Source organism: Pseudozyma flocculosa (genome assembly GCF_000417875.1).
Source record: "Pseudozyma flocculosa PF-1 unplaced genomic scaffold scaffold00027, whole genome shotgun sequence".
In the NCBI taxonomy this organism is placed as follows: Eukaryota; Fungi; Basidiomycota; class Ustilaginomycetes; order Ustilaginales; family Ustilaginaceae; genus Pseudozyma; species Pseudozyma flocculosa.
This window is the reverse complement of record NW_006920895.1, coordinates 362,580-380,982: the sequence shown is the minus strand read 5'-3', so window position 1 is coordinate 380,982 and position 18,403 is coordinate 362,580. Positions and strand designations below refer to the sequence as shown.

General features: G+C 65.0%; 5 protein-coding genes across 5 annotated transcripts in view; all 5 read left to right on the top strand.

The window, feature by feature from the left end:
- PFL1_06607 (uncharacterized protein) overlaps positions 1–162 on the top strand; it is a gene marked incomplete at both ends in the record, with an annotated part of 7,898 nt that extends 7,736 nt beyond the window's left edge. The window contains one exon of the mRNA XM_007884149.1: positions 10–162. Coding sequence (XP_007882340.1) covers positions 10–162 — 153 coding nt within the window. The remainder of the gene's footprint in view (positions 1–9) is intronic.
- A 1,189-nt stretch (positions 163–1,351) lies between these two features.
- PFL1_06606 (uncharacterized protein) lies at positions 1,352–5,002 on the top strand (the record flags this gene model as incomplete). Its single annotated transcript, XM_007884148.1, has 1 exon — positions 1,352–5,002. One exon carries the CDS (start codon positions 1,352–1,354, stop codon positions 5,000–5,002), a length of 3,651 nt encoding a protein of 1,216 aa, XP_007882339.1.
- Positions 5,003–5,761: 759 nt separating this feature from the next.
- PFL1_06605 (uncharacterized protein) lies at positions 5,762–8,665 on the top strand (the record flags this gene model as incomplete). Its single annotated transcript, XM_007884147.1, has 1 exon — positions 5,762–8,665. The coding sequence occupies one exon, from the start codon at positions 5,762–5,764 to the stop codon at positions 8,663–8,665; it is 2,904 nt and encodes a 967-aa protein (XP_007882338.1).
- A 1,260-nt stretch (positions 8,666–9,925) lies between these two features.
- Positions 9,926–12,763, top strand: PFL1_06604 (uncharacterized protein; the record flags this gene model as incomplete). Its single annotated transcript, XM_007884146.1, has 2 exons — positions 9,926–12,493; positions 12,542–12,763. The coding sequence occupies 2 exons, from the start codon at positions 9,926–9,928 to the stop codon at positions 12,761–12,763; spliced, it is 2,790 nt and encodes a 929-aa protein (XP_007882337.1).
- Positions 12,764–15,002: 2,239 nt separating this feature from the next.
- PFL1_06603 (uncharacterized protein) lies at positions 15,003–17,921 on the top strand (the record flags this gene model as incomplete). The annotated part of the gene is made up of 2 exons (XM_007884145.1): positions 15,003–17,047; positions 17,129–17,921. The coding sequence occupies 2 exons, from the start codon at positions 15,003–15,005 to the stop codon at positions 17,919–17,921; spliced, it is 2,838 nt and encodes a 945-aa protein (XP_007882336.1).
- Between the last annotated feature and the right edge of the window lie 482 nt (positions 17,922–18,403).

Genomic DNA, 18,403 nt, shown 5'->3' with positions numbered 1-18,403 from the left:
ACGCGCGAGGGCGAGGCGATGCTGGGCCTGGTGCCCGAGACGGTGGCCCAGGTCTCGGAGCTCCTCGACGACGACGAACGCGCCATTGCCCACGAGGCCGGCGCGTTCCGCCGTGCCATTGAGGCGGCGCTGGGCGAGAGCCTGGATGCGTACCTGACCTAGCGCGCCCGACCCCTCTGCTTTGTTCGTTGAGAGCCGCTCCGTCGCGAGACCGCGGTGGGGGGCACCGTCGTCGTCGTCGTCGTCGTCGTCGTCGTTGATGGTCGTCCTCGTCGCTGGTCTGGCCTACTACTACTGCAGTGTATCGGTGCGGCTAGGTGCACAAATCTCATCCCATAACATCTTGCTTGTTGCTCAGTCCCTGTCTCTCTATGTTTCTCTTGGCTCGTCGTGCCCTTCGTTCGTTGCGTTCCGATATATGGCCGGGTGCATGCATGCAGAGCGATGCGATGCGGTGCGACGCGGTGCGATGCGGTGCGATCTGATCCGCCCAGTTGGACGTGCGTGCGTGCGTGCGTGCGTGCGTGCGTGCGTGCGTGCTGCTTGCAAGCAGGACTAGACAGAGGGCAGGCCAGGCCAGACAGAGAAGGCGCTGCGACGCCACCGAGACCAGACCAGACGCGACGGTGCAGCGCGGGCTGGCGTTGGGCCGCGTTCAACAAATGGACGCGGACGGGAGGCCGGGGTCGGGCGGGGTCAAGGGCACGCTTGGACCTCTTCCTCGCTCCTCTTCGCCTCTTTGCCTTGGCCCCACCGCCCCACCGCCACCGCCACCGCCGACGCCCTCACTCGGTCTTTCCCCTTTTTCGTTTCGCTCCCCCACCTTTTTCTCCTTGCCTCCATCTTCCATCTTCCCGTCCATCATCTTGCATTCACCGCGCATCGTATACGACCCACCACCTTTTGGGCATCGGGCGACGCCTCTACCCTGCCCTGCCCTGCTCTGGCCCTGCTCTGCCCCGCCCTGCCCTGCCCTGGCCCCGCTCTGCCCTGCTCGACTCTATCGGGACGAGCGCGTGTCGCCACCGTCGACTCTGTCCCGTCGTGACGTCGTTTGCACGGGAGTCTCTACCGTCGACGGGGATGATTGCTCTCCTCTCTTCTCCTCGCCTCGTTACCTTCATCGCCGCTGTACGTTCCTCTCGCATATAGCCACCATCCTGGCAACGCCATCTTGACTGAGACCAGCCACGTCGCGACGACGTATTGTCTCTCAAGTCATCCTCGCTCAAGAGGCCCGCCCCGCCCATCCTCCTCGCCACGCATCCGTGGCGCTCCCTCACATCGAGCCGACTCACCTGCCCAGACGACACACAATCACCACACGGGGACACCCATCGACGCCACTGCCATGCCCTACCGCGCGCCTGCCATGGACGACTACACGTCCACCTACTGGCTCTACAAGAAGGAGACGCGCGACTTTAGCACCTGGCTCGCCGAGACGGCACTCGCCCTCGGTTTCCCAGAGCATCGCTTCGCCTCGCGCTCCCACTGCGACAGCAACAGCCACCCGCGCCAGCACCAACGTCATCAGGCCGAGCGACAGCAGCGTGACAGGACGCGGCATGCCACCGCCAGCACTTCGACGGCAGGATCGTCGTCGTCCCAAGCATCCATGTGGCCCTCTTCCTCTTCCTTGCCTGTGACGGCGAGCCCTCACAAGCACAAGGCCAGCAGCGCCAACAACGACAGCAATCACGACGCCAACGGCGGCGGCGGCGGCGGCGGCGGCAACTGCTGCGGCACAGGCGCCCGCGACGAGGGCGGCTACATCCTCAAGATGCACCAGTTCACCGAGCTGGCACGCTTCATCGCGGCCCAGGGCCACCGCATCGCCGGCGAGTGGCTCCAGCTGCTCCGCCGCTGCATCCAGCGCCGCGTCGTCTGCCTCGACTTTTTCGCACAGCAGTCGGAACCCTCGCTCGTGGGCCACGCCTTCTTTGTCGACGTCCTCCTCCAGGTCGCCGACATCCTCGAGCCCTGCGTAGCCCACCACCAGCAGCAGCAGCACGAGCAGCAGTCGTCGTTCCAGGCCGAGTCACGGGCGTCGGCCAACCATCTCGACTCGGGAGCAAACACCCACGTCAGCGCCACCCCTCGCAGCAGCCCCGGCAAGACGCAGGGGAAGGACAGCAAGAAGACGCCAGCCAAGGGCAGCGGTACCAAGAAAAAGGTCTCGCTGACGCTCCGCGAAAAGGTCGGAGACAACCTCTTCGCGGGCCTCGACGTCGAGGAGGCGCCCGAGGCCGACCAGACCCCACCACCAACGCCGGATGCCGCGACCGCACCCGCACCGGCCCTGAAGCTGCTCGGCGCCCTCAAGTTCCGCCGCTTCGACATCGAGGACAGCTTCGAGGAGGCCTTTTGCGCGTGCTCGGCCTTTTTCGCCGATGTCCGCGAGGTGCGCCGCATCGTGCGCCAGCTCTGGTCCGACTACCGCTGCCACCAGGTCGACCTGGTCACGGCCTCGGTCGTCACCAACTCGGCCTTCCAGCTGCTCGAGGAGGCACACGAGGACCTGCTGTGGGACCACGCCCACTTTACCCTCAGCTCCGGCGGCTTCTTCTTCTCGCTCGTCGACCGCGTCTTTCAGATGCGCACCGGCGAGAAGCTGCTCGAGGACCGCAAGGTCACGCGCGTCGACACCGGCGACGGCCCGGCCAAAGGCGGCGGCAACGGCAAGGCCAACGCCAACGCCAAAGCGAAGGCTAAGGCCAAGTCCAAGGCCAAGGCCAAGGCGCAGGCCAAGGACAAGGGCAAGGCCGCGCGTCCGGACAAGAGCGAGGGCGGCAGCGACGGGCAGAAGCTGTGCCGCTTCGAGAGCGAGGCGTCTCGCCAGGCCATGGCGACGCTCGACGACCAGTTCATGCTCTCCTCGTTCGACCTGCTCCACTCGCTCTTCCTCACCTGGGACGCGCGCAGGGACACAAAAGGCCCGCTCGCCGCCTGGCGTGCTCTGCCACCCGAGCAGCAGCACCGGAAGCGGCAGGGACCGCCCTCGAACTCACCGGCGGCTGGCGAGGGCCAGGTCCAGGTCGAAGCGGCCCACCCGGACGACCTCCTCATCCAGGCCTTTGACGACTTTGCCATGCTCGACGAGATCAGCATCACGCTGTCCTCGGCGATGGACGATCGCTACGTCGGTGGCAACCGCCTCGATGCCCTCTACCGCGAGTTCAAGGACTGCATCGAGGACGGCGAGGCCTCGCTGCTGCTGCACGTCGAGATGCAGATCTACCTCGACGTCCAGGCTGCGCTGGGCGACCAGATCGGCCGCGGCCGGATCGAGTCCAAGCGCTACCTCCGGCGCATGTTGCGCAGCTTCGCAGAGGCTGGCAAGTTCGAGACGCTGCTCTCTGCAGAACCTTCGCTCCAGTACAAGCACGGCACCTATATCAGCTCGACCCGTTGGGAGATCGAGGACATTCTCGATGAGTTGCAGCGGCGCGAAGAACTGCTCCTGACTTCACGCTGGAAGACGGCGGCCGATGGCGACGGCGACAACGAGGATCGAGAAACTCACGGCAGCAGCAACGGCGTCAAGCCTATCGTCTTCGCCCCGAATCACCAGCGTATCAAGTGGGGCAGTCCACTGACGCCGACACGGCCGAGGCCGCCGAGCAGGTCGCTCCTCGAGCGCCACCCGACGTTTTACGGTCTGCAGGTATTTGACGCCCTGTGCGCCTACAACCACTTTGCGCTGCACGCCGCCAACACGTCGACGGCCATCCTCACGTGCGCGCACCTGTATGTGGCGTGCCGGCACCACTGCGCCGACATGGTCGATATTCCCGAAGGCATCATCCGGTGGCCAGACATGGACCTGCTCATCGAGCTGCAGGGCGCCGGGAAGCTGTTTGGCGGCAAGGTGCCCGCCACCCTGGCCGAGTCGTGCCGCGCCGCATGGCTGGTGTACGGCTACCCGGACGACATCCTGCACCCGCTGATGCAGGGCAGCCGGGTGCGGCGCACCGAAGCGCTCAAGAAGCTCAAGGGGCTGCACATCTACACGCGCACCGACCGCCTCTCGAACGACTCGACGGTGCTCGACGTGTTCACCGTCAACTCGGACCGGTGCTGCACGCGGAGCACCCTGTCGGGCAACCTCAGCCTCGGCACCAATCGGATCCAACGCATCCTGGACGAGGTGCGCGCGCACGAGCAGCGAGGCAGTCCCGGAAGCAGCGGCGGGCGTGCCTCCCTCGCTTCACCCGGACCTCCAAGCCTCGCCATCGGCAATGGCAATGGTAGCATGACCAAAGGCAGCGTCGGCAACGGCAGCGGCGGCAACGGCGTCGTCGTCGTCACCGCCAACGTCGGTGGCACCAAGGCGGCCCGCAAAAAGGCGACGAGAGCCTACTTCCAGCAGCACCGCGGCAAGACGGCCAAGGACCTCTCGATCGTCGGCGTGCTCAAGGTGCTCTCTGCCGGGCTGCGCCTGGGGATGCCCGTGCTACAGTTCGACTACCTCTCGCTGCTGACGCAGTGCTACGCCGTGCTGCGGCCCGTCCATGCGCTGTTCCAAAAGGACCCGTGCGTGGCGTCGCTGGGCGCCGAGCTGCCCAAGGGGTGCCGGCTGATGGACATGGCGTGCAACGTGCTCCAGACCAGCCTGGATCGCCGCCGCAACGTGGGCATCTTTCGCGGCCGGCGGGTCGGGCCGGATATCGAGGTGCTCAAGAGCAGCCTGGTGATTGAGCTCGAAAAGACGATGCGCGCCGCCCTGGCCGAGGCGGGCGACCGCAGCCGCGAGTGTCGACGCCTGAGAGTGTCCTGGATCAGCGAGGGCGATGACGAGAGGGAGGGCGAGGTTGAGGGCATCGACGACAAGACGACCGCGAGTGCCAGAAGCGGTGGCCAAGGAGGCGGCGCCAAGCCCTCTGCCGCCGCCGCTGGACCCCGGGCTGCGGTGCTGACCGACGACGATGCGGCATTTGATTCCTGGCTCGGCCTCCGCTACGGCGTCTGGAGCGTCACGAGCAAGAGCAAGGCAGGCTGATGCGAGGTTCATCAGCACCCGAACGTCCTCGAGCGGTTCCCACCTTCTAGCGTACTCAGGCTCTATCGCCAAGCGTCGATCTCATCCCCACCAGACGGTACTTTTCCGGCCGTCGTCCTCAGTCCGTCCCTCTGCGTGTACGATAGCGCGACGTTCTGCCGCTCTGCATGTACTCGCATCCGTTTCTGGCAGCACGATGGCTCCTGGCGCCTTTCAATGCGGCTGCTGCTCGATCAGAGCTGGTACGCTGCCTGCCTGCCTCTGTCTGCCTCGTCCTGTGCCGCGCCGCCCGGCCGTGCGGGTGTCTGCTCAAATGAGCCGTGCTGGAGAGAGCCGCGAAGGAGAGCAGCACCAGATGACGGCTGGAGAGAGGCCTGCGCCTTCTGGTCCGCCCGCCTGCTCGAGTCGCCTTGGACGCCTGCCTGCCCCCCGTCCCCACCGCGCGCGCGCATTTGCTGAGAAAAACCCCGTCGCGTCCAGGCAGAGCGAGCGGGCTGGCCCTTTCTTCCTTCCGTCCATCACCACCGCCGCCACCACCACAGCGGGCCCTTGAACCCTTCACCTCCTCTCTCCTTCCACAATACTCGCTACAGTACCACAACTCTTCCTTGACGACACTCGCTCTGCTCGACCTGCTCCCGCTTACCGTCTGCCCTGATCCCCAACCCTGCCATCCGCTTGCTCGATCGCCTGCGACGCCCCGTTGCATCCACCTCATTGTGCCGCGTGCCCCTCACACGGGCGCCCTGCTTCGCCACCATGGACGGCTACGTGTCCAACTACTGGCTCTACAAGCGCGACACGGACCGCTGCGCCAGCTGGCTCGCCACGACGGCGCTCTCGCTCGGCTTCCCGCGCAAGCGTTTCCTGGCGGCCAAAGCGGACCTGCGCAAGAACCTGGGCAGCAGGGGCACCGGCTCTGACCGATGCACAAAGGCCGGCGGCGGCGGCGGAGCCACGCCGAACCCGCCAGCCCAGCAGTACCGGTACATTCTCAAGACGTGCCAGCTTGTCGAGCTCGCCCAGTTCATCGCCGACAAGGGCCACGCCGTCCCCGTCGACAAGCTCGCGCTCGTCCGTCGCTGCCTCTCGCGCAGGCTCGCCTGCCTCAAGTTCTACGAGGGCCGCAGCCCGATCTGCACCAAGCACAGCCACTTTGTCAACGTCCTCGCCGAGGTCATCAGGATCCTGCAGCCGTTCGAGCAGTCCAAGTCCGGCGGCGGCAGCGGCGGTGACGGATGCGTTGAGGCCGTGCAGCAGTCGCAGCCCGACGTGGAAAAAGAGGTCCGCGCCAAGAAGCGTGGCAAGAGGGGAAAGGCCAGGGCCAAGGCGTCGAGCGCGGCCGAAGCGGCCGAAACCAGCGTCGACGTCACCATCGACGATCTCGTCAGTCAGCTTCACCTCTGCGCGATCGATGCAGAAGGCGGCGGTGACGACAAATACGAGGCCGAGACCGAGGAGCCGCTCCACTTCCGAGTCGAGTCCGACGTCAACGAGGCCCTCGTGGCCTTTATGGCCTTCTACGCCGACCTGCGCGATGTCCGACGCTACCTCGAGCACCTCTGGAACGACTTTCGCCACCACAGGGCGGACCTCGTCACCGCATCGCTGACGACCAATGCCGCCTTTGAGCTCGTCGAGAGGGTGCACCAAGACGTCGTCGAGCGCTACAGCTCGCTCTTCTCTGGTCCCAAGGACCTCATCGAGACTCTAGCAGAATATGCCGTGAAGCTGCGCACCGGAAACTGGCAAGGAAGGCGCGACGACGCCGCCGCCTGCTGCGATCCAAGCGGCGGCACGGGCAACAGCGGCAGCAGCGGCAGCAGCAGCGTCGACGCGGAAGAGGCCGTCAAGGAGGCCTGGTCATTCGTCGCAGAGCACCTCTGCCTCCTCCCCTTCAGCCTTGCCAGCGACTGGCAGGAGACGCGAGCGGACTCGACAAGCCTGCCGTCCCTCTTCCTGCTGTTCGACGACGGGGCCCCTGGACGAGACGTGGCTGCGCTCAGCAGCGAGGAGCGCCGCCAGCTGGCCGTCGAACTGGTCTGGACGACGCTCGCAGACTTTGCCACGTTTGACTCTAGGGTCGTGAGGGGCACCAAGCTCGCCGACGGCGAGGGCCGCATCCCCGACTTCAGCACCAACAGCGCCGACGCCTTTACGAGAGACGTCTGCCGCTTCATCCGCAGCGGCAGAGACCCCTCGCTGCTCCTTGCCTTTGAGCTGCAGGTTTACGTCGATATCAACTGCATCCTCCAGTACGACAACCGCCGCGGCAGGGTCGAGGCCCGTTTCCACCTGCGTCAGGCGAGGCGCAGCCTCGAAGAGGCGGTCGCCAACGAGTGCAAGCCCAACCTCTGCGAGCACCATCGCCGCGAGCTCTCGGCGTCGATCCGAAGCGTCCGAAACTACCTCCACGAGCTACAGCTGCGCAACATCCACGCGCCCCAGGCCGCCTTTGCCGACGAGGAGGCGTGGTCGCCGGCCATCAGGATCCCGCTGCTCGACCGTCACCCGACTTTCTGCGGCCTTCAGGCCTACCGCGGTCTGAAGGTCCTCCGCGAGACTGGAGCCAACGAGTCCAAGTGCAGCGATTTGGCCCTCGCCGGAATCCACCTCTACAACGTGTGCAGGGGGGCCCTGGCCTGTGACGGTCCTGCGGCCGACGCCCTCAGCTGGCCGGATGCTGAGCTGGTCGTCGAGCTCCACGGCGTCGAGAGGCTCTTTGACAGCAGCCGCCCGCCCACCACCCTCGAGGAGGCTCGCCGATCCGCCCTCAAGGCCTGCGGCTACCCGAAACAGCTCATCGACAGCGTCGTGGACGGCAGCAGCACCGGGGATCCCTTGCCGCCGGCATCGGACAAGAGGTCGAGCTCCGAAGACGAGAGCGGCGATCGGTTCGCATTCGACTCGGCCTTCTTTTCCGCCTTTGACGACACGCCGTGCCCCTGCCCCCGGCACAAGACGGCCTGGCTGCAGTTCGACCTCGACGAAGGCAAGTTGCAGAGGCTGCTTGCCGAGGCAGAGGCGAGGCAGCTGCCGGCGGCTCAGGAGGGCAGCCACGCCGGCGACGGAGGCGTCGACATCGGCGGAGACGGTGCTGCTGCCGAAGCCGAGCGGACCGAGACGCCGATGCACCGCGAGGGCAGCAAGACGAAGCGCGCCCCTTGGATCGCCGAGCTGCTGGCGATCCTGGCCGAAGGTCTCGGCGCAGACATGCCGCAGCTGTGCTTTGACTACGTTGCGTTCAACACGCGCTGCTCGCAGGTGTTTGAGGCGCTCTACGCGACGCTGGCAGACGAGCGCGAGTCGCTCGGCGCCTCTGAGCCGTTCCCGCACAGCTGCAAGCCGCTCCAGGTGGTGTGCGAGATGATGTCGTCGATGCTGTGGTGCCGCTTCGTGGCGCAGAGCGAGCAGCCGGGCATCTTCGTCCTGCACATTGTCGAAAAGCAGCACGAGTTGCTGGCCCGCGTCGCCCGCGTGATGCGCGCCAAGCTGGCCGACGTCGGCGCCGACGCTGGATGCCGCCAGCTGCATGCCCTGCAGCTCTCCCACGTCGCGGGCTGGGACGGCGGCTCTGCTGCCTCGAGCTCCGAAACGGCGACCGGAAGTGGCGAAGGCGGTGACAGCAGCAGCAGCAGCAACAGCAACGGCAACAGCCGCTAGCGAGGCACATACGGGCGGGCGAGCGGGTGCTCACGGTCGCCACGGAACGACGCTATCCGAAATCGGGCCCGGCCCCTCGACGCCTTCCTCTTGAAGCTTCTTCCTGCCGACCAATCCATCGCTCTCTCGACGCTCTCGGCCTTCCATCCCGACGGTCGCGCTGCCCACGCACCCACCCTCGCCTCCTCTGCCTCCGTAGCTTTGTTTTCCCAGTCGCTCGCTGGCCCAACCGCCCGCTTAGCCTTGAGCGACCTTTTTTGATGCACAATCAATCGTGAATGCTGCGTTCGCTTCGTCGCGCCGGACTGGAGGTGCCTCGCGGGTCGAGGAGATGCGGGCACGGTGAAGACCTAAGCTGGCCGGCTGGTTGCGTTTGATGCCGCTTCCGCGGGAGAAGGAGCGGCTTGGTGATCCCCCCTTGGGCCGGCTGGTTATTCACTTTGAGGGTGGGGCGGAGTCACCAGCTCTCTCGACCACCTCGTCCCTGGCTGCGTGGGTGGGTCGAGCGGTCGGGTGGGACGGAGACGGCTGGATCCCTTGCCATCGTCGCTTCTGTCCCGCTCCAAGGTGAGAGGCCTAGGGTAGGGTAGGGTACCGCATTGGGCACCCGTTTCCATCCAACCCTTCGCAAGTCAAACCCCGCTAACTGAGCGGACCGGACCGGATTGGAAGATGCTGGCCGCGCTGGATCGATGCGTGATTACGCCCCGAATCCTGCGCCACACCCGCGTCCGCATCGTCGGCCTTGTGGCGCGGGCGGTCGGGCTGGCTCGCCTGCGCCTGCGCCTGTGGATCGGTTTGGGGGCGTCGCGTCCTTGGAGTTGGCTGAGGTGGTCTCCTTAACCACCATCATCATAACTACCACCACCATCATAACCACCACCACCATCCGCTCATTCTTCGTCTACCGTCTCCTGTCTTCTCGTCCGTCATCGCTTTCAACCCTCCTTCTTCGCCCTCCATCTGCTATTCCTCTGCCGTCATCCCGTCGCTCTTCGTCCATCACCCCCTCCCCCCTCTTCGCACGTCGTCAATCTCCTTCTGGCTTCAGGGCTGCCCTCTGTCCACGGGTAAGCACAGCAGAGTCGCCGGCTTCGAGCGGCATTCCCCCCTATCCCCGAGTCGTCTGCTCCTTCGTCGTACCGATCTCATGCTTTCCTCTGCTCTTCTTCCGCTGAACCTTGCACCGCCCTGTTCCTTAACCTCCGGCCCGTTAGTCTCTTGCCGCCTCACACTTCCCTCTCCACCTCGCCGACCGCCATGCACGGGTACATCTCGACCTACTGGCTGTACAAGCGCGACACAGACCGCTGTGCGAGCTGGCTCGCCACCACGGCACTCTCGCTCGGCTTCCCGCGCAAACGCTTCGCAGCAGCCAAAGACGACCTCCGCAAGAACATGCATATGGCCCACCCCACCGCTGGCGGCGGGTGCTCCAGGACGACGACGGCCACAGGCCAGCAGTACCGGTACATCCTTCGCATCCCGCAGTTTGTCGAGCTCGCCCAGTTCATCGCCAACAAAAGCCACTCGGTCCCCCAGAACAAGCTGGCCCTCGTCCGTCGCTGCATCTCTCGCCGTCTCGCTTGCCTCAAATTCTTTGAGAAGCACGGCCAGCTCGCGGTCGATAACCACGTCTACTTTGTCGAGGTCCTTATCGAGGTCGTCAAGATCCTCGAGCCTTGCGCTGCCCAGCAGCAGCAGCAGCAGCAGCAGCAGCAGCAGCAGCAGCAGTCGAGCGACATCTGCGGCGACGACGGCGTCTCGGTTCAGCATCACGCCTGGAAGAAGACCAAGTCCAAGAGGCGCGGAAAAAAGGGAGGCAAGGGCAAGAAGGCAGCGCACGGCGGACATCGTTCAGCAGCCGCTTTCAGCACCGGCACCACGACCGAGAACCCCTTCGGCCATCTCGAGCTTTTCATCATCGACGACGACGAGGATGACGCCGACGATACTGCCTCGAATGACGAGGACCTGCATTACCAAGTCGAGGACAGCATCGACGAGGCGCTGTGTGCCTTCATGGCGCTCTACACCGACCTCAACGAGATCCGCGGTTTCCTCGAGAGCCTCTGGACCGACTGCCGCCAGCGCAAGACGGACCTCGTGACGGCCTCGCTCACCACCAACACGGCCTTCCAGCTCGTGGAAAAGGCGCACGCCGACATCATGTCGCGCTACAGCTCGCTCTTCGACGCCCCCGAGGACGTCCTGTTCCCGCTCGTCGACTACGCTTTCCAGCTGAGAACGGGCAAGCACCTCTTCAGCAGCACGGACAGCAAGGCGAATAGGCGCCTCGACGGTCCGCCTGTCGCCGACGACAGCGTTTGGGGGGACGCCGAGTGGCAGGCCCACGACTTTGTCCACGATCACTTCTTCGTAGAGCCCTTCCTGGCGCTCAGCAACTGCCTCAAGCGCTACCGAGTCGATGGAAGCATGCCCAACAAAGTCTCTGGCGAGATCCGACCGCTGCTCAGCAGTCCCGTGTATGCCACGCTCCGACACAGGGAACGCACGCGTCTCGACTGGTTCCTGACCATCGACGCCTTCATCAACCTTCGAGCCTTTGACTTTGGCGCATGGAAGGTTGCTGACGGTCCCAAGAGGTCAATGGACATCAGTGCCAACAGTCCCGACGCCCTCACTCGCGAAATGAGCCGCTGCCTGCGCGGCAACGTCGGACCGACGATCCTCCTCGCCTTCCAGATGCGGGTCTACATCGACATCAACCGCGTTCTCCAGCTGGACAACCATCGAGGCCGACTGGAAGCGCAAGCCCACATGGTGCGCATCAAGCAGCACCTCGACGAGGCGGCCAGCAACGACCGACAGCCCAACCTCTGTTCCGGCCACAAGGACGACCCCAGGGAGACGTTCAACAACGTCCGCTACCTCCTCGAGGAGCTCCAGTGCCGCGCTCTGGGCGTCGCTACAGAGGATCGTGGCCGTGAGGAGACCTGGGTCCCCGAGGCCGAGATCCCCTCGCTCGGCTACCACCCGGCCCTGTGTTGCCTGCAGACCTTCCGTGCGCTGTTCCTTCACCGCAATGCCGGTGGTGACGCGGCTAGCTGCGGCGGGCTCGTCCTCGCTGGCCTGCACCTCTACAACGCCTGCAACATCTTGCTCGGCAAAGAGCCGACCGAGGATGCGCTCGTCTGGCCCGACATTGACCTCGTTCTCGAGCTGCATGGGCCCGAGAAGCTGTTCAGCAGCGACGTTCCGACCGGCCTGACGGAAGCGTGCAAGGCCGCAATGGGGACCTACGGCTACCTCGAGCAGACGGTGCTCGACGTCCTGCACGGCGGCCCCCTTCGACTGGAGCGCGCTCACAAGATGGCTGGAAAGCATGACACCGTCCCGCGACTTGATCGGCTGTCGAACGACTCGGCCTTCCTTTCCATCTTCACCGACATGACCTGCACCTGCGCGAACCACAGGATAGCGCTCCTGCAGGCCAAGATCAACGAGGGATCGGTTCAGGGCCTGCTCGCAGACCTCAATGCCAAGCAGATGCGCCAGGCACGCAAGGACGCTGCCGCCGGCAAGCCGACCTCGAAAGCGCACGCGGGGCGCGGGTCCAGGTCGAGACGGGCTCTGTCGTTGGTCGAGCTCCTCTCGGTCCTCGCTTCGGGGTTGTCGGCGGACGCGCAAGACTTGTGCTTCGACTACATGGCCCTGCACACGCGCTGCACCCGCATCTTCGAGGCGGTCTACAAGGCGCTCGAAGAAGGTCGGGCCGTCCTCGGCGGCGACGACGACTTTCCAAAGGCATGGCGCCCGATGCAGGCCGTGATCAAGACGCTGGTCGACATCCACTTCTGGCAGGACGTGGGCCGAAGGTTTCCCGGTCGACACTTTCCGCGGATCGACGCCCAGCGGGCGCTCCTCCTCCGCGTCGCCGGGACCATGCGCGACGCGCTCGACGAGGTCGGGGCCGACGTCGAGTGCCAAAGGCTAAAGGCCATGTTGCCGCCGCACGCCGTCGATGGTTCAGCGACGCGTTTGGCCGCGAACGGCCCCGCCTTGGCCTCGGGTGACGACGAGATGATCGCAGAGAGCCGCACCGCCGAGTCGGACGATCTCGGCCCTGATCGCTGACCACCCTCGATGCTCCTCTGGCTTCGTTGCATAGCCGCCTCCCTTGTTCTTGCTCTGGTCGAGCTGTGCCCCTCCCTCTTTGTCGTTGCTCGCGAGCAAATGGGCAGCGGAAGGCGTACGCGCCGGCATGGCTGTCGCGAGGGGGTAGATGGCGACGTCAATCGAGGCCGAGAGCGGGCACGGGCGACGGTTTGGCCTCTTCCTCGGTGCAGCAAGGGCTCGGCTCGTCTTGCCCTGCCCTCTTTGGCAGCACAATGCAGCAGGTTCGCTCCACAGCCTGGTGGCCTTGCCCTTGCTTGCTACCTTTGCTGCAGATGTTTTGAATGAAGTTCTGTCAAAGCCCACCCGAGGAAGCTGTAGCGAAAGGCTGATGTAATTGATGCTACATGATGGACCATGCTAGAGCAACATGGGGTCAAGGAAGGGTGAGCTCTGCCTTGTTTATGAGGTCCAGCCAGCCCTGTCGCACCCAAAGGTCCAGTTGAATTGAATTGCATGTGTGAACTGCGTGATGCAAGAAGAGCGAGCAGGGTGGGTTGAGTGGGGAGCGCCGGCCGCAAGACCAAGCCCCGAGGACAAAGGGAGAAGGCCGTGGTGGAGAGCAGCGAGCGAGAGGTTCAGCTTGCCACCTCCTCGAGGGAGACTGGCCGTCGCAGCGGTCCGTGTGTGTGTGTTCAGCGGCCTTGTTTTCTCCTCAGACGACCAGGCACGTTCTCGATTTCGACACTTCAGACAACCATCCAGTTCGACACCGCGACGACGAGGCCCTGCAACAAATGCAATCACAGGCCAAGCTCGAAATGAGCCGCCGACTCGGTGGGGCTGCCCCAGCCCACCTTGGACGCCACTCGCTGCTCTTCGCCCACGACCATCGCCCTGCCCCTACGACACCGACACCACCGCCGCCGCCGAACCCAAGCCACCCCAAGAAGCCTCCATTTTCCCGCTGCCCACCGACGCCCAGCCATGATCAGGTACGAGCCAGCAGCCTCGAGCGTGTCGGGCTCAGGTCGTCTCGTGCTAAATACGGCCTCCCCTCACTCGACGGCCAGCCTCCTCCTTGGGTTGCCCCTTCGCCTTCCATCCAGGGACACGTCGAGGGCGAGCAGCGGCCCGCCTCATCGCACGCACACGCCTTTGCGGCATACACTGGACGCCTACCTCATAGCCGCGCTCACCGACCTCGGCCGCAAGGTAGCCTGGGACGTTGCCAAGCCACCCTGTCGACTTGCCCAGCTGCCAGTCCGAGTCGTCCACGGCACACTCGAGGCGATCTGGACTGTCAAGGGCCGCCTCACGCATCCATCTGCTCACCGTCGAGTGACTCGCCACATTTCGCGGCGTGACCGTAAGCTTGTCGCCGCCCTTCGACGTCGAGTACGAGTAAGGATCGGTGCGGCGCCTTCTCGTCGAGCTCGCTGACAGACAGCAACCTCGACTGCGTGGCATCCGCCGTGGGCAAGCCTTTCTCGGCTCGGCAGCACCTTACATTGCCAGGAGGACGTCGCCGCGAGGGATCGCATCCGCCTCTTTTCTCAGAGCGCCACACATCGACAGCTTCCGCTCGACGTCGCCAAACTCAGGCGGACAGGCAGCAGGCCAAGGCGATGCCGACAGCATCCGTTTTGATCTAGCTTGGCGGCGCCAGCGGTGCTCTCCGCTCCCTCCTGCCTCTCGACCCGTCCGCCTCTGCCGCTCCACGGTCGCCGCGCCGTCGTAGAAGGCCGCTCGACGCGAGGGCCTAGCGACCCGCTCGGCCAGCCTCCGCCCCGCGCCTGCGCATGCCTGCGCGGCGCATCCATCCGCCTCCGTCCTCGACTCCCTTCCCCCATCCTTGCCGCCATCCCATCCCGCCTTTGCGCGAGCGGAGCGCGGCCCTCCAGCTTCTGGTCACCGTTCCCTGGGCTCCGCTTGAGGTACTTCATCTGCCGTCCTCCCCTTATAAGAGCCGCCTGTGACCTGCATTGACACGTCGTCCTCTTCTCTCCCTCCCACCTTCGCACATCTCACCAGCCTGTCGGCTCCGCCTCAGTACGACTAGCGACCTCCTCATCCTCACCCTCACTCGCTCTCTTCGCCACTTTCTAGGCCAGCTAGACTCGTCACCGACCATCTTGACCTCGATCCACCCTTGCCAACGCTGGCCTGGCCTGATCGCCTCCAGCGTCCTCCTGATTCCTCCCCTCGACCTCACCGCGTCCCATCACCAAATACACACGCATCTTCATCCGGCACCGAGATGGACGGCTACGTCTCCGCCTACTGGCTCTACAAGCGCGACACGGATCGCTGCGCCAGCTGGCTGGCCACCACGGCGCTCTCGCTCGGCTTCCCGCGCAAGCGCTTCACCGCGGCCGAGGTCGACCCGCGCAAGAAGGTGTCGACGTTCACCGTCAGCTCCGGCTGCAGCCACGGCGGCCCGACAGACGCCATGCCGCAGTACCGCTACGTCCTCAGGATCCCGCAGTTCATCGAGCTCGCCCGCTACATCGCCGACAAGCGCCATGCGGTGCCGCCCGCCAAGCTGCGCCTCATCCGACGCTGCATCTCGCGCCGCATTGCCTACCTCAAGGCGTTCGAGGACCAGGGCCAGCTCTGCGACAAGCACGTCTACTTCGTCGAGGTGCTTGCCGAGGTCTTCCAGATCCTGCAGCCCTGCGAGGAAACGGACAAGGACGAAGGCGGCAACGGCGACAACGAGGAGCATCCGCAACAGGCGGCAGGATGGAAGAAGATCCGAGCCAAGAGGGGCGCCAAGAAGCGCGGCAGAAGCCAGCATAGGGCCAAGGCGTACAGCGAGCCTCGCACGGACAGCAGCGGCGATGACGCCTCGTCCGGCCACCTCTTTGGCCGACTGCACCTCTTCGCAGAGAGCGACGGGGAGCGCGGCAGCAGCGAAGACGAAGATACCGACAGCGACGCCGGAGAGACGCTCCTGTACCGCATCGAGGACAATGTTGACGAGGCGTTGTGCGCCTTCATGGCCTTCTACACCGACCTCAACGACGTCCGCGCCTTTCTACGCCAGCTGTGGAGCGACTACCGCCAGCGCAAGATGGACCTCGTCACCGCCTCGCTGACGACCAACACGGCGTTTCAGCTGGTGGCCAAGGCGCACAACGACATCGTCGAGCGCTACCGAGACCTCTTCGCTGATCCGAGCGCCATCCTCGAGGCCCTGTTCGACTACGCGCTGGACCTGCCCGCCGGAAAGGACCTGGACGACGGCGGCGAGGAGCTCGACGACGGCAACAGCACAGGATGCCGCGTAAAGGCTCATGAAGATGCCCGCACGACGGTCGAGGAACACTTCTTCCTGCTGCCGTTCCGCGTTCTGAGCGACTGGCGGGCGGACAGGCTAGACGATGACGACTGTCACGAGCCCTCTCTGGAAGGCCTGTTCGACGCCGAAGCGCCTGGATTCGATGTGGCCCTGCTCTCGCACGCGCAGCGACGGCGACTGGATCAAGACCTCCTTTACGCCGCTCTGAACGACTTTGCCACCTTTGACGACGCGACTGTCCGAGCCGGGGATCTCGATGCGCTGCAGTTGCTCGAAGCCAACGACGAGATCCCTGACGATCTGAAGCGCTCGTTGAAGCAGCACCTGCAGCAGACCAAGGACCGCATACGCAGAGTTCTCGGTCCGTCCAAGGCCCTCGACGCCAGCGGCAACAGCCCCGACGCCCTGACGCGCGAGATGAGCCACTTTCTGCGTTCGACGGACGGGCCATCGCTCCTCTTGGCCTTCGAGATGCAGGTCTACCTCGACATCAACCACGTTCTGCAGCACGACAACCGCCGCGGACGCGTCGAGGCCTTTACGTGCCTGCACCATCTCGAACTGACGCTCAACGAGGCCCTGCGGAACAAGTGCGAGCCCAACCGGTGCAAAGTCCACCACGAGGACCAGGAGCTGGCGATCATTTTGATCCGTGAGCTGGTGCAAGAGCTGCTCAAGCGCTGCCACCACGCCTGCACGGACCGATCGTGCTGCCACGCGGATTATCTCTGCTCTCCGGCTACGAGGCAACCTTTCCTCGACCGCCATCCGATCTTCTGCGGCCTGCAGACGTTCAGGGGGCTCCTCAAGCTGCGCGAAACGGGCGCGGAAGTCGCTCGATGCAGTGGCTTGGCGCTGGCCGCCCTCCATCTCTTCACGGCCTGCAAGGGCTACCTGACAGCTGGGCAGTCCCCCCTCGACGGCTTTGCATGGCCGGACATGGAGCAGATCGTCCGGCTGCGCGGGCCGGAGCAGCTCTTCGGGGGCAGCAGCCCGCCGACGTGCCTCTCCGAATCGACCAGGGCCGCCTTGCGCACGTATGGATATCCGCCGCATCTGGTCCAGCGCCTCTTGGACAGCAGCACGGCGCGTCTATTGCGGTCGGCAAGGATGGGCAGGAGGGCAGAGGTCGAGCCGCAGCTGAACCGCTTCGCCAATGATGCGACCTTTGTGTCCATCTTCGAGGGCATCTCTTGCACCTGCCGCGACCATCGCACGGCGGTGCTCCAGGCCGACATCAACAACGGGACGGTGCAGAAGCTCCTCGCGAGCTCGAAGGCCAAGCAGCTGCGCGTGACGCAGAGGGCCACAGTCGCCCAAAGCGCCCACAGCCGACCGGCGAAGCTGCCCACCCAGCACAGAGGAAGGTCGAAGTCGAAACGCAGCCTCGCGATTGTGGAACTGCTCGACATCCTCGCCGAGGGCCTTTGCTCCGACATGCCAGGACTCTGCTTCGACCACATCGGACTCAACACGCGCTGTTCGCGCGTCTTCGAGGCCGTCTATGCCGCGCTGCAAAAGGAGAGCAAGGTGCTGATGCGGGAGCCGGCTTTCCCGCACTGCTTCTCACCCATGAAGGCCGTCGTCGAGACGCTGATCACGCTCGACTGGTGGAACGGCCGGTACCGCGAGATGCCCGACGTCTTTCAGTCCCTCGTCGACGAGCAGCGTGAGGCCATGGAACGCGTGGCTGCCGTCATGCGCGCTGCCGCGGTCGAGGTCGGGATCGACATTTCGTGCTTAGGGCTCTGGGCCACTCTGACGTGCCTTGGCTATCCAATGGGGTCCAAGGTCGAAGAAGGTCCCAGCACCGCGCGCGATGAGCGCCAAGACGGCCGAGAGACCGGCCAGAACGACCGCGGTCCCGAGCGCTGAACAGAGAGCCTCGCTTTCGTTCGAGAGGCGCTCACTGCAAGCGCCGACAGCACGCGAGGATGCGGTATCTTTCTGCCCCTCGCGATCCAGTTCCGTCCGATCTTTCAAGATCCCGAACGGCCCTTACCCATGGCACGTCTTGCTCGCCCGCCCTCGCCATCCATCGCGCCAGAAGCGAGAAGCGAGTTGATCACATCGCCATCCAACCCGCTAGACTGGCGGCTCTCAGACTTGTGCCTCGACGATCCCCGTAGAACCAGATCGACCCGCCGAATGTCCACGGCCACCTCGCCTTGGCATGTCCCGACGCCATTTGCTCTACTCGGCCTCCCAGCGCGTTCTACCTCTCTCTCCTTCTCGCGCGGTCTTGGTCTCATTGACACCCTGCTCCCTCCGCTTCGTAGACTGCCCGCGCAAATGAGAAGCTCGACTCTCGACGATGGATGTTGCGCCGTCAGCGGAGCCCAGAGTTGAGCGCGGCA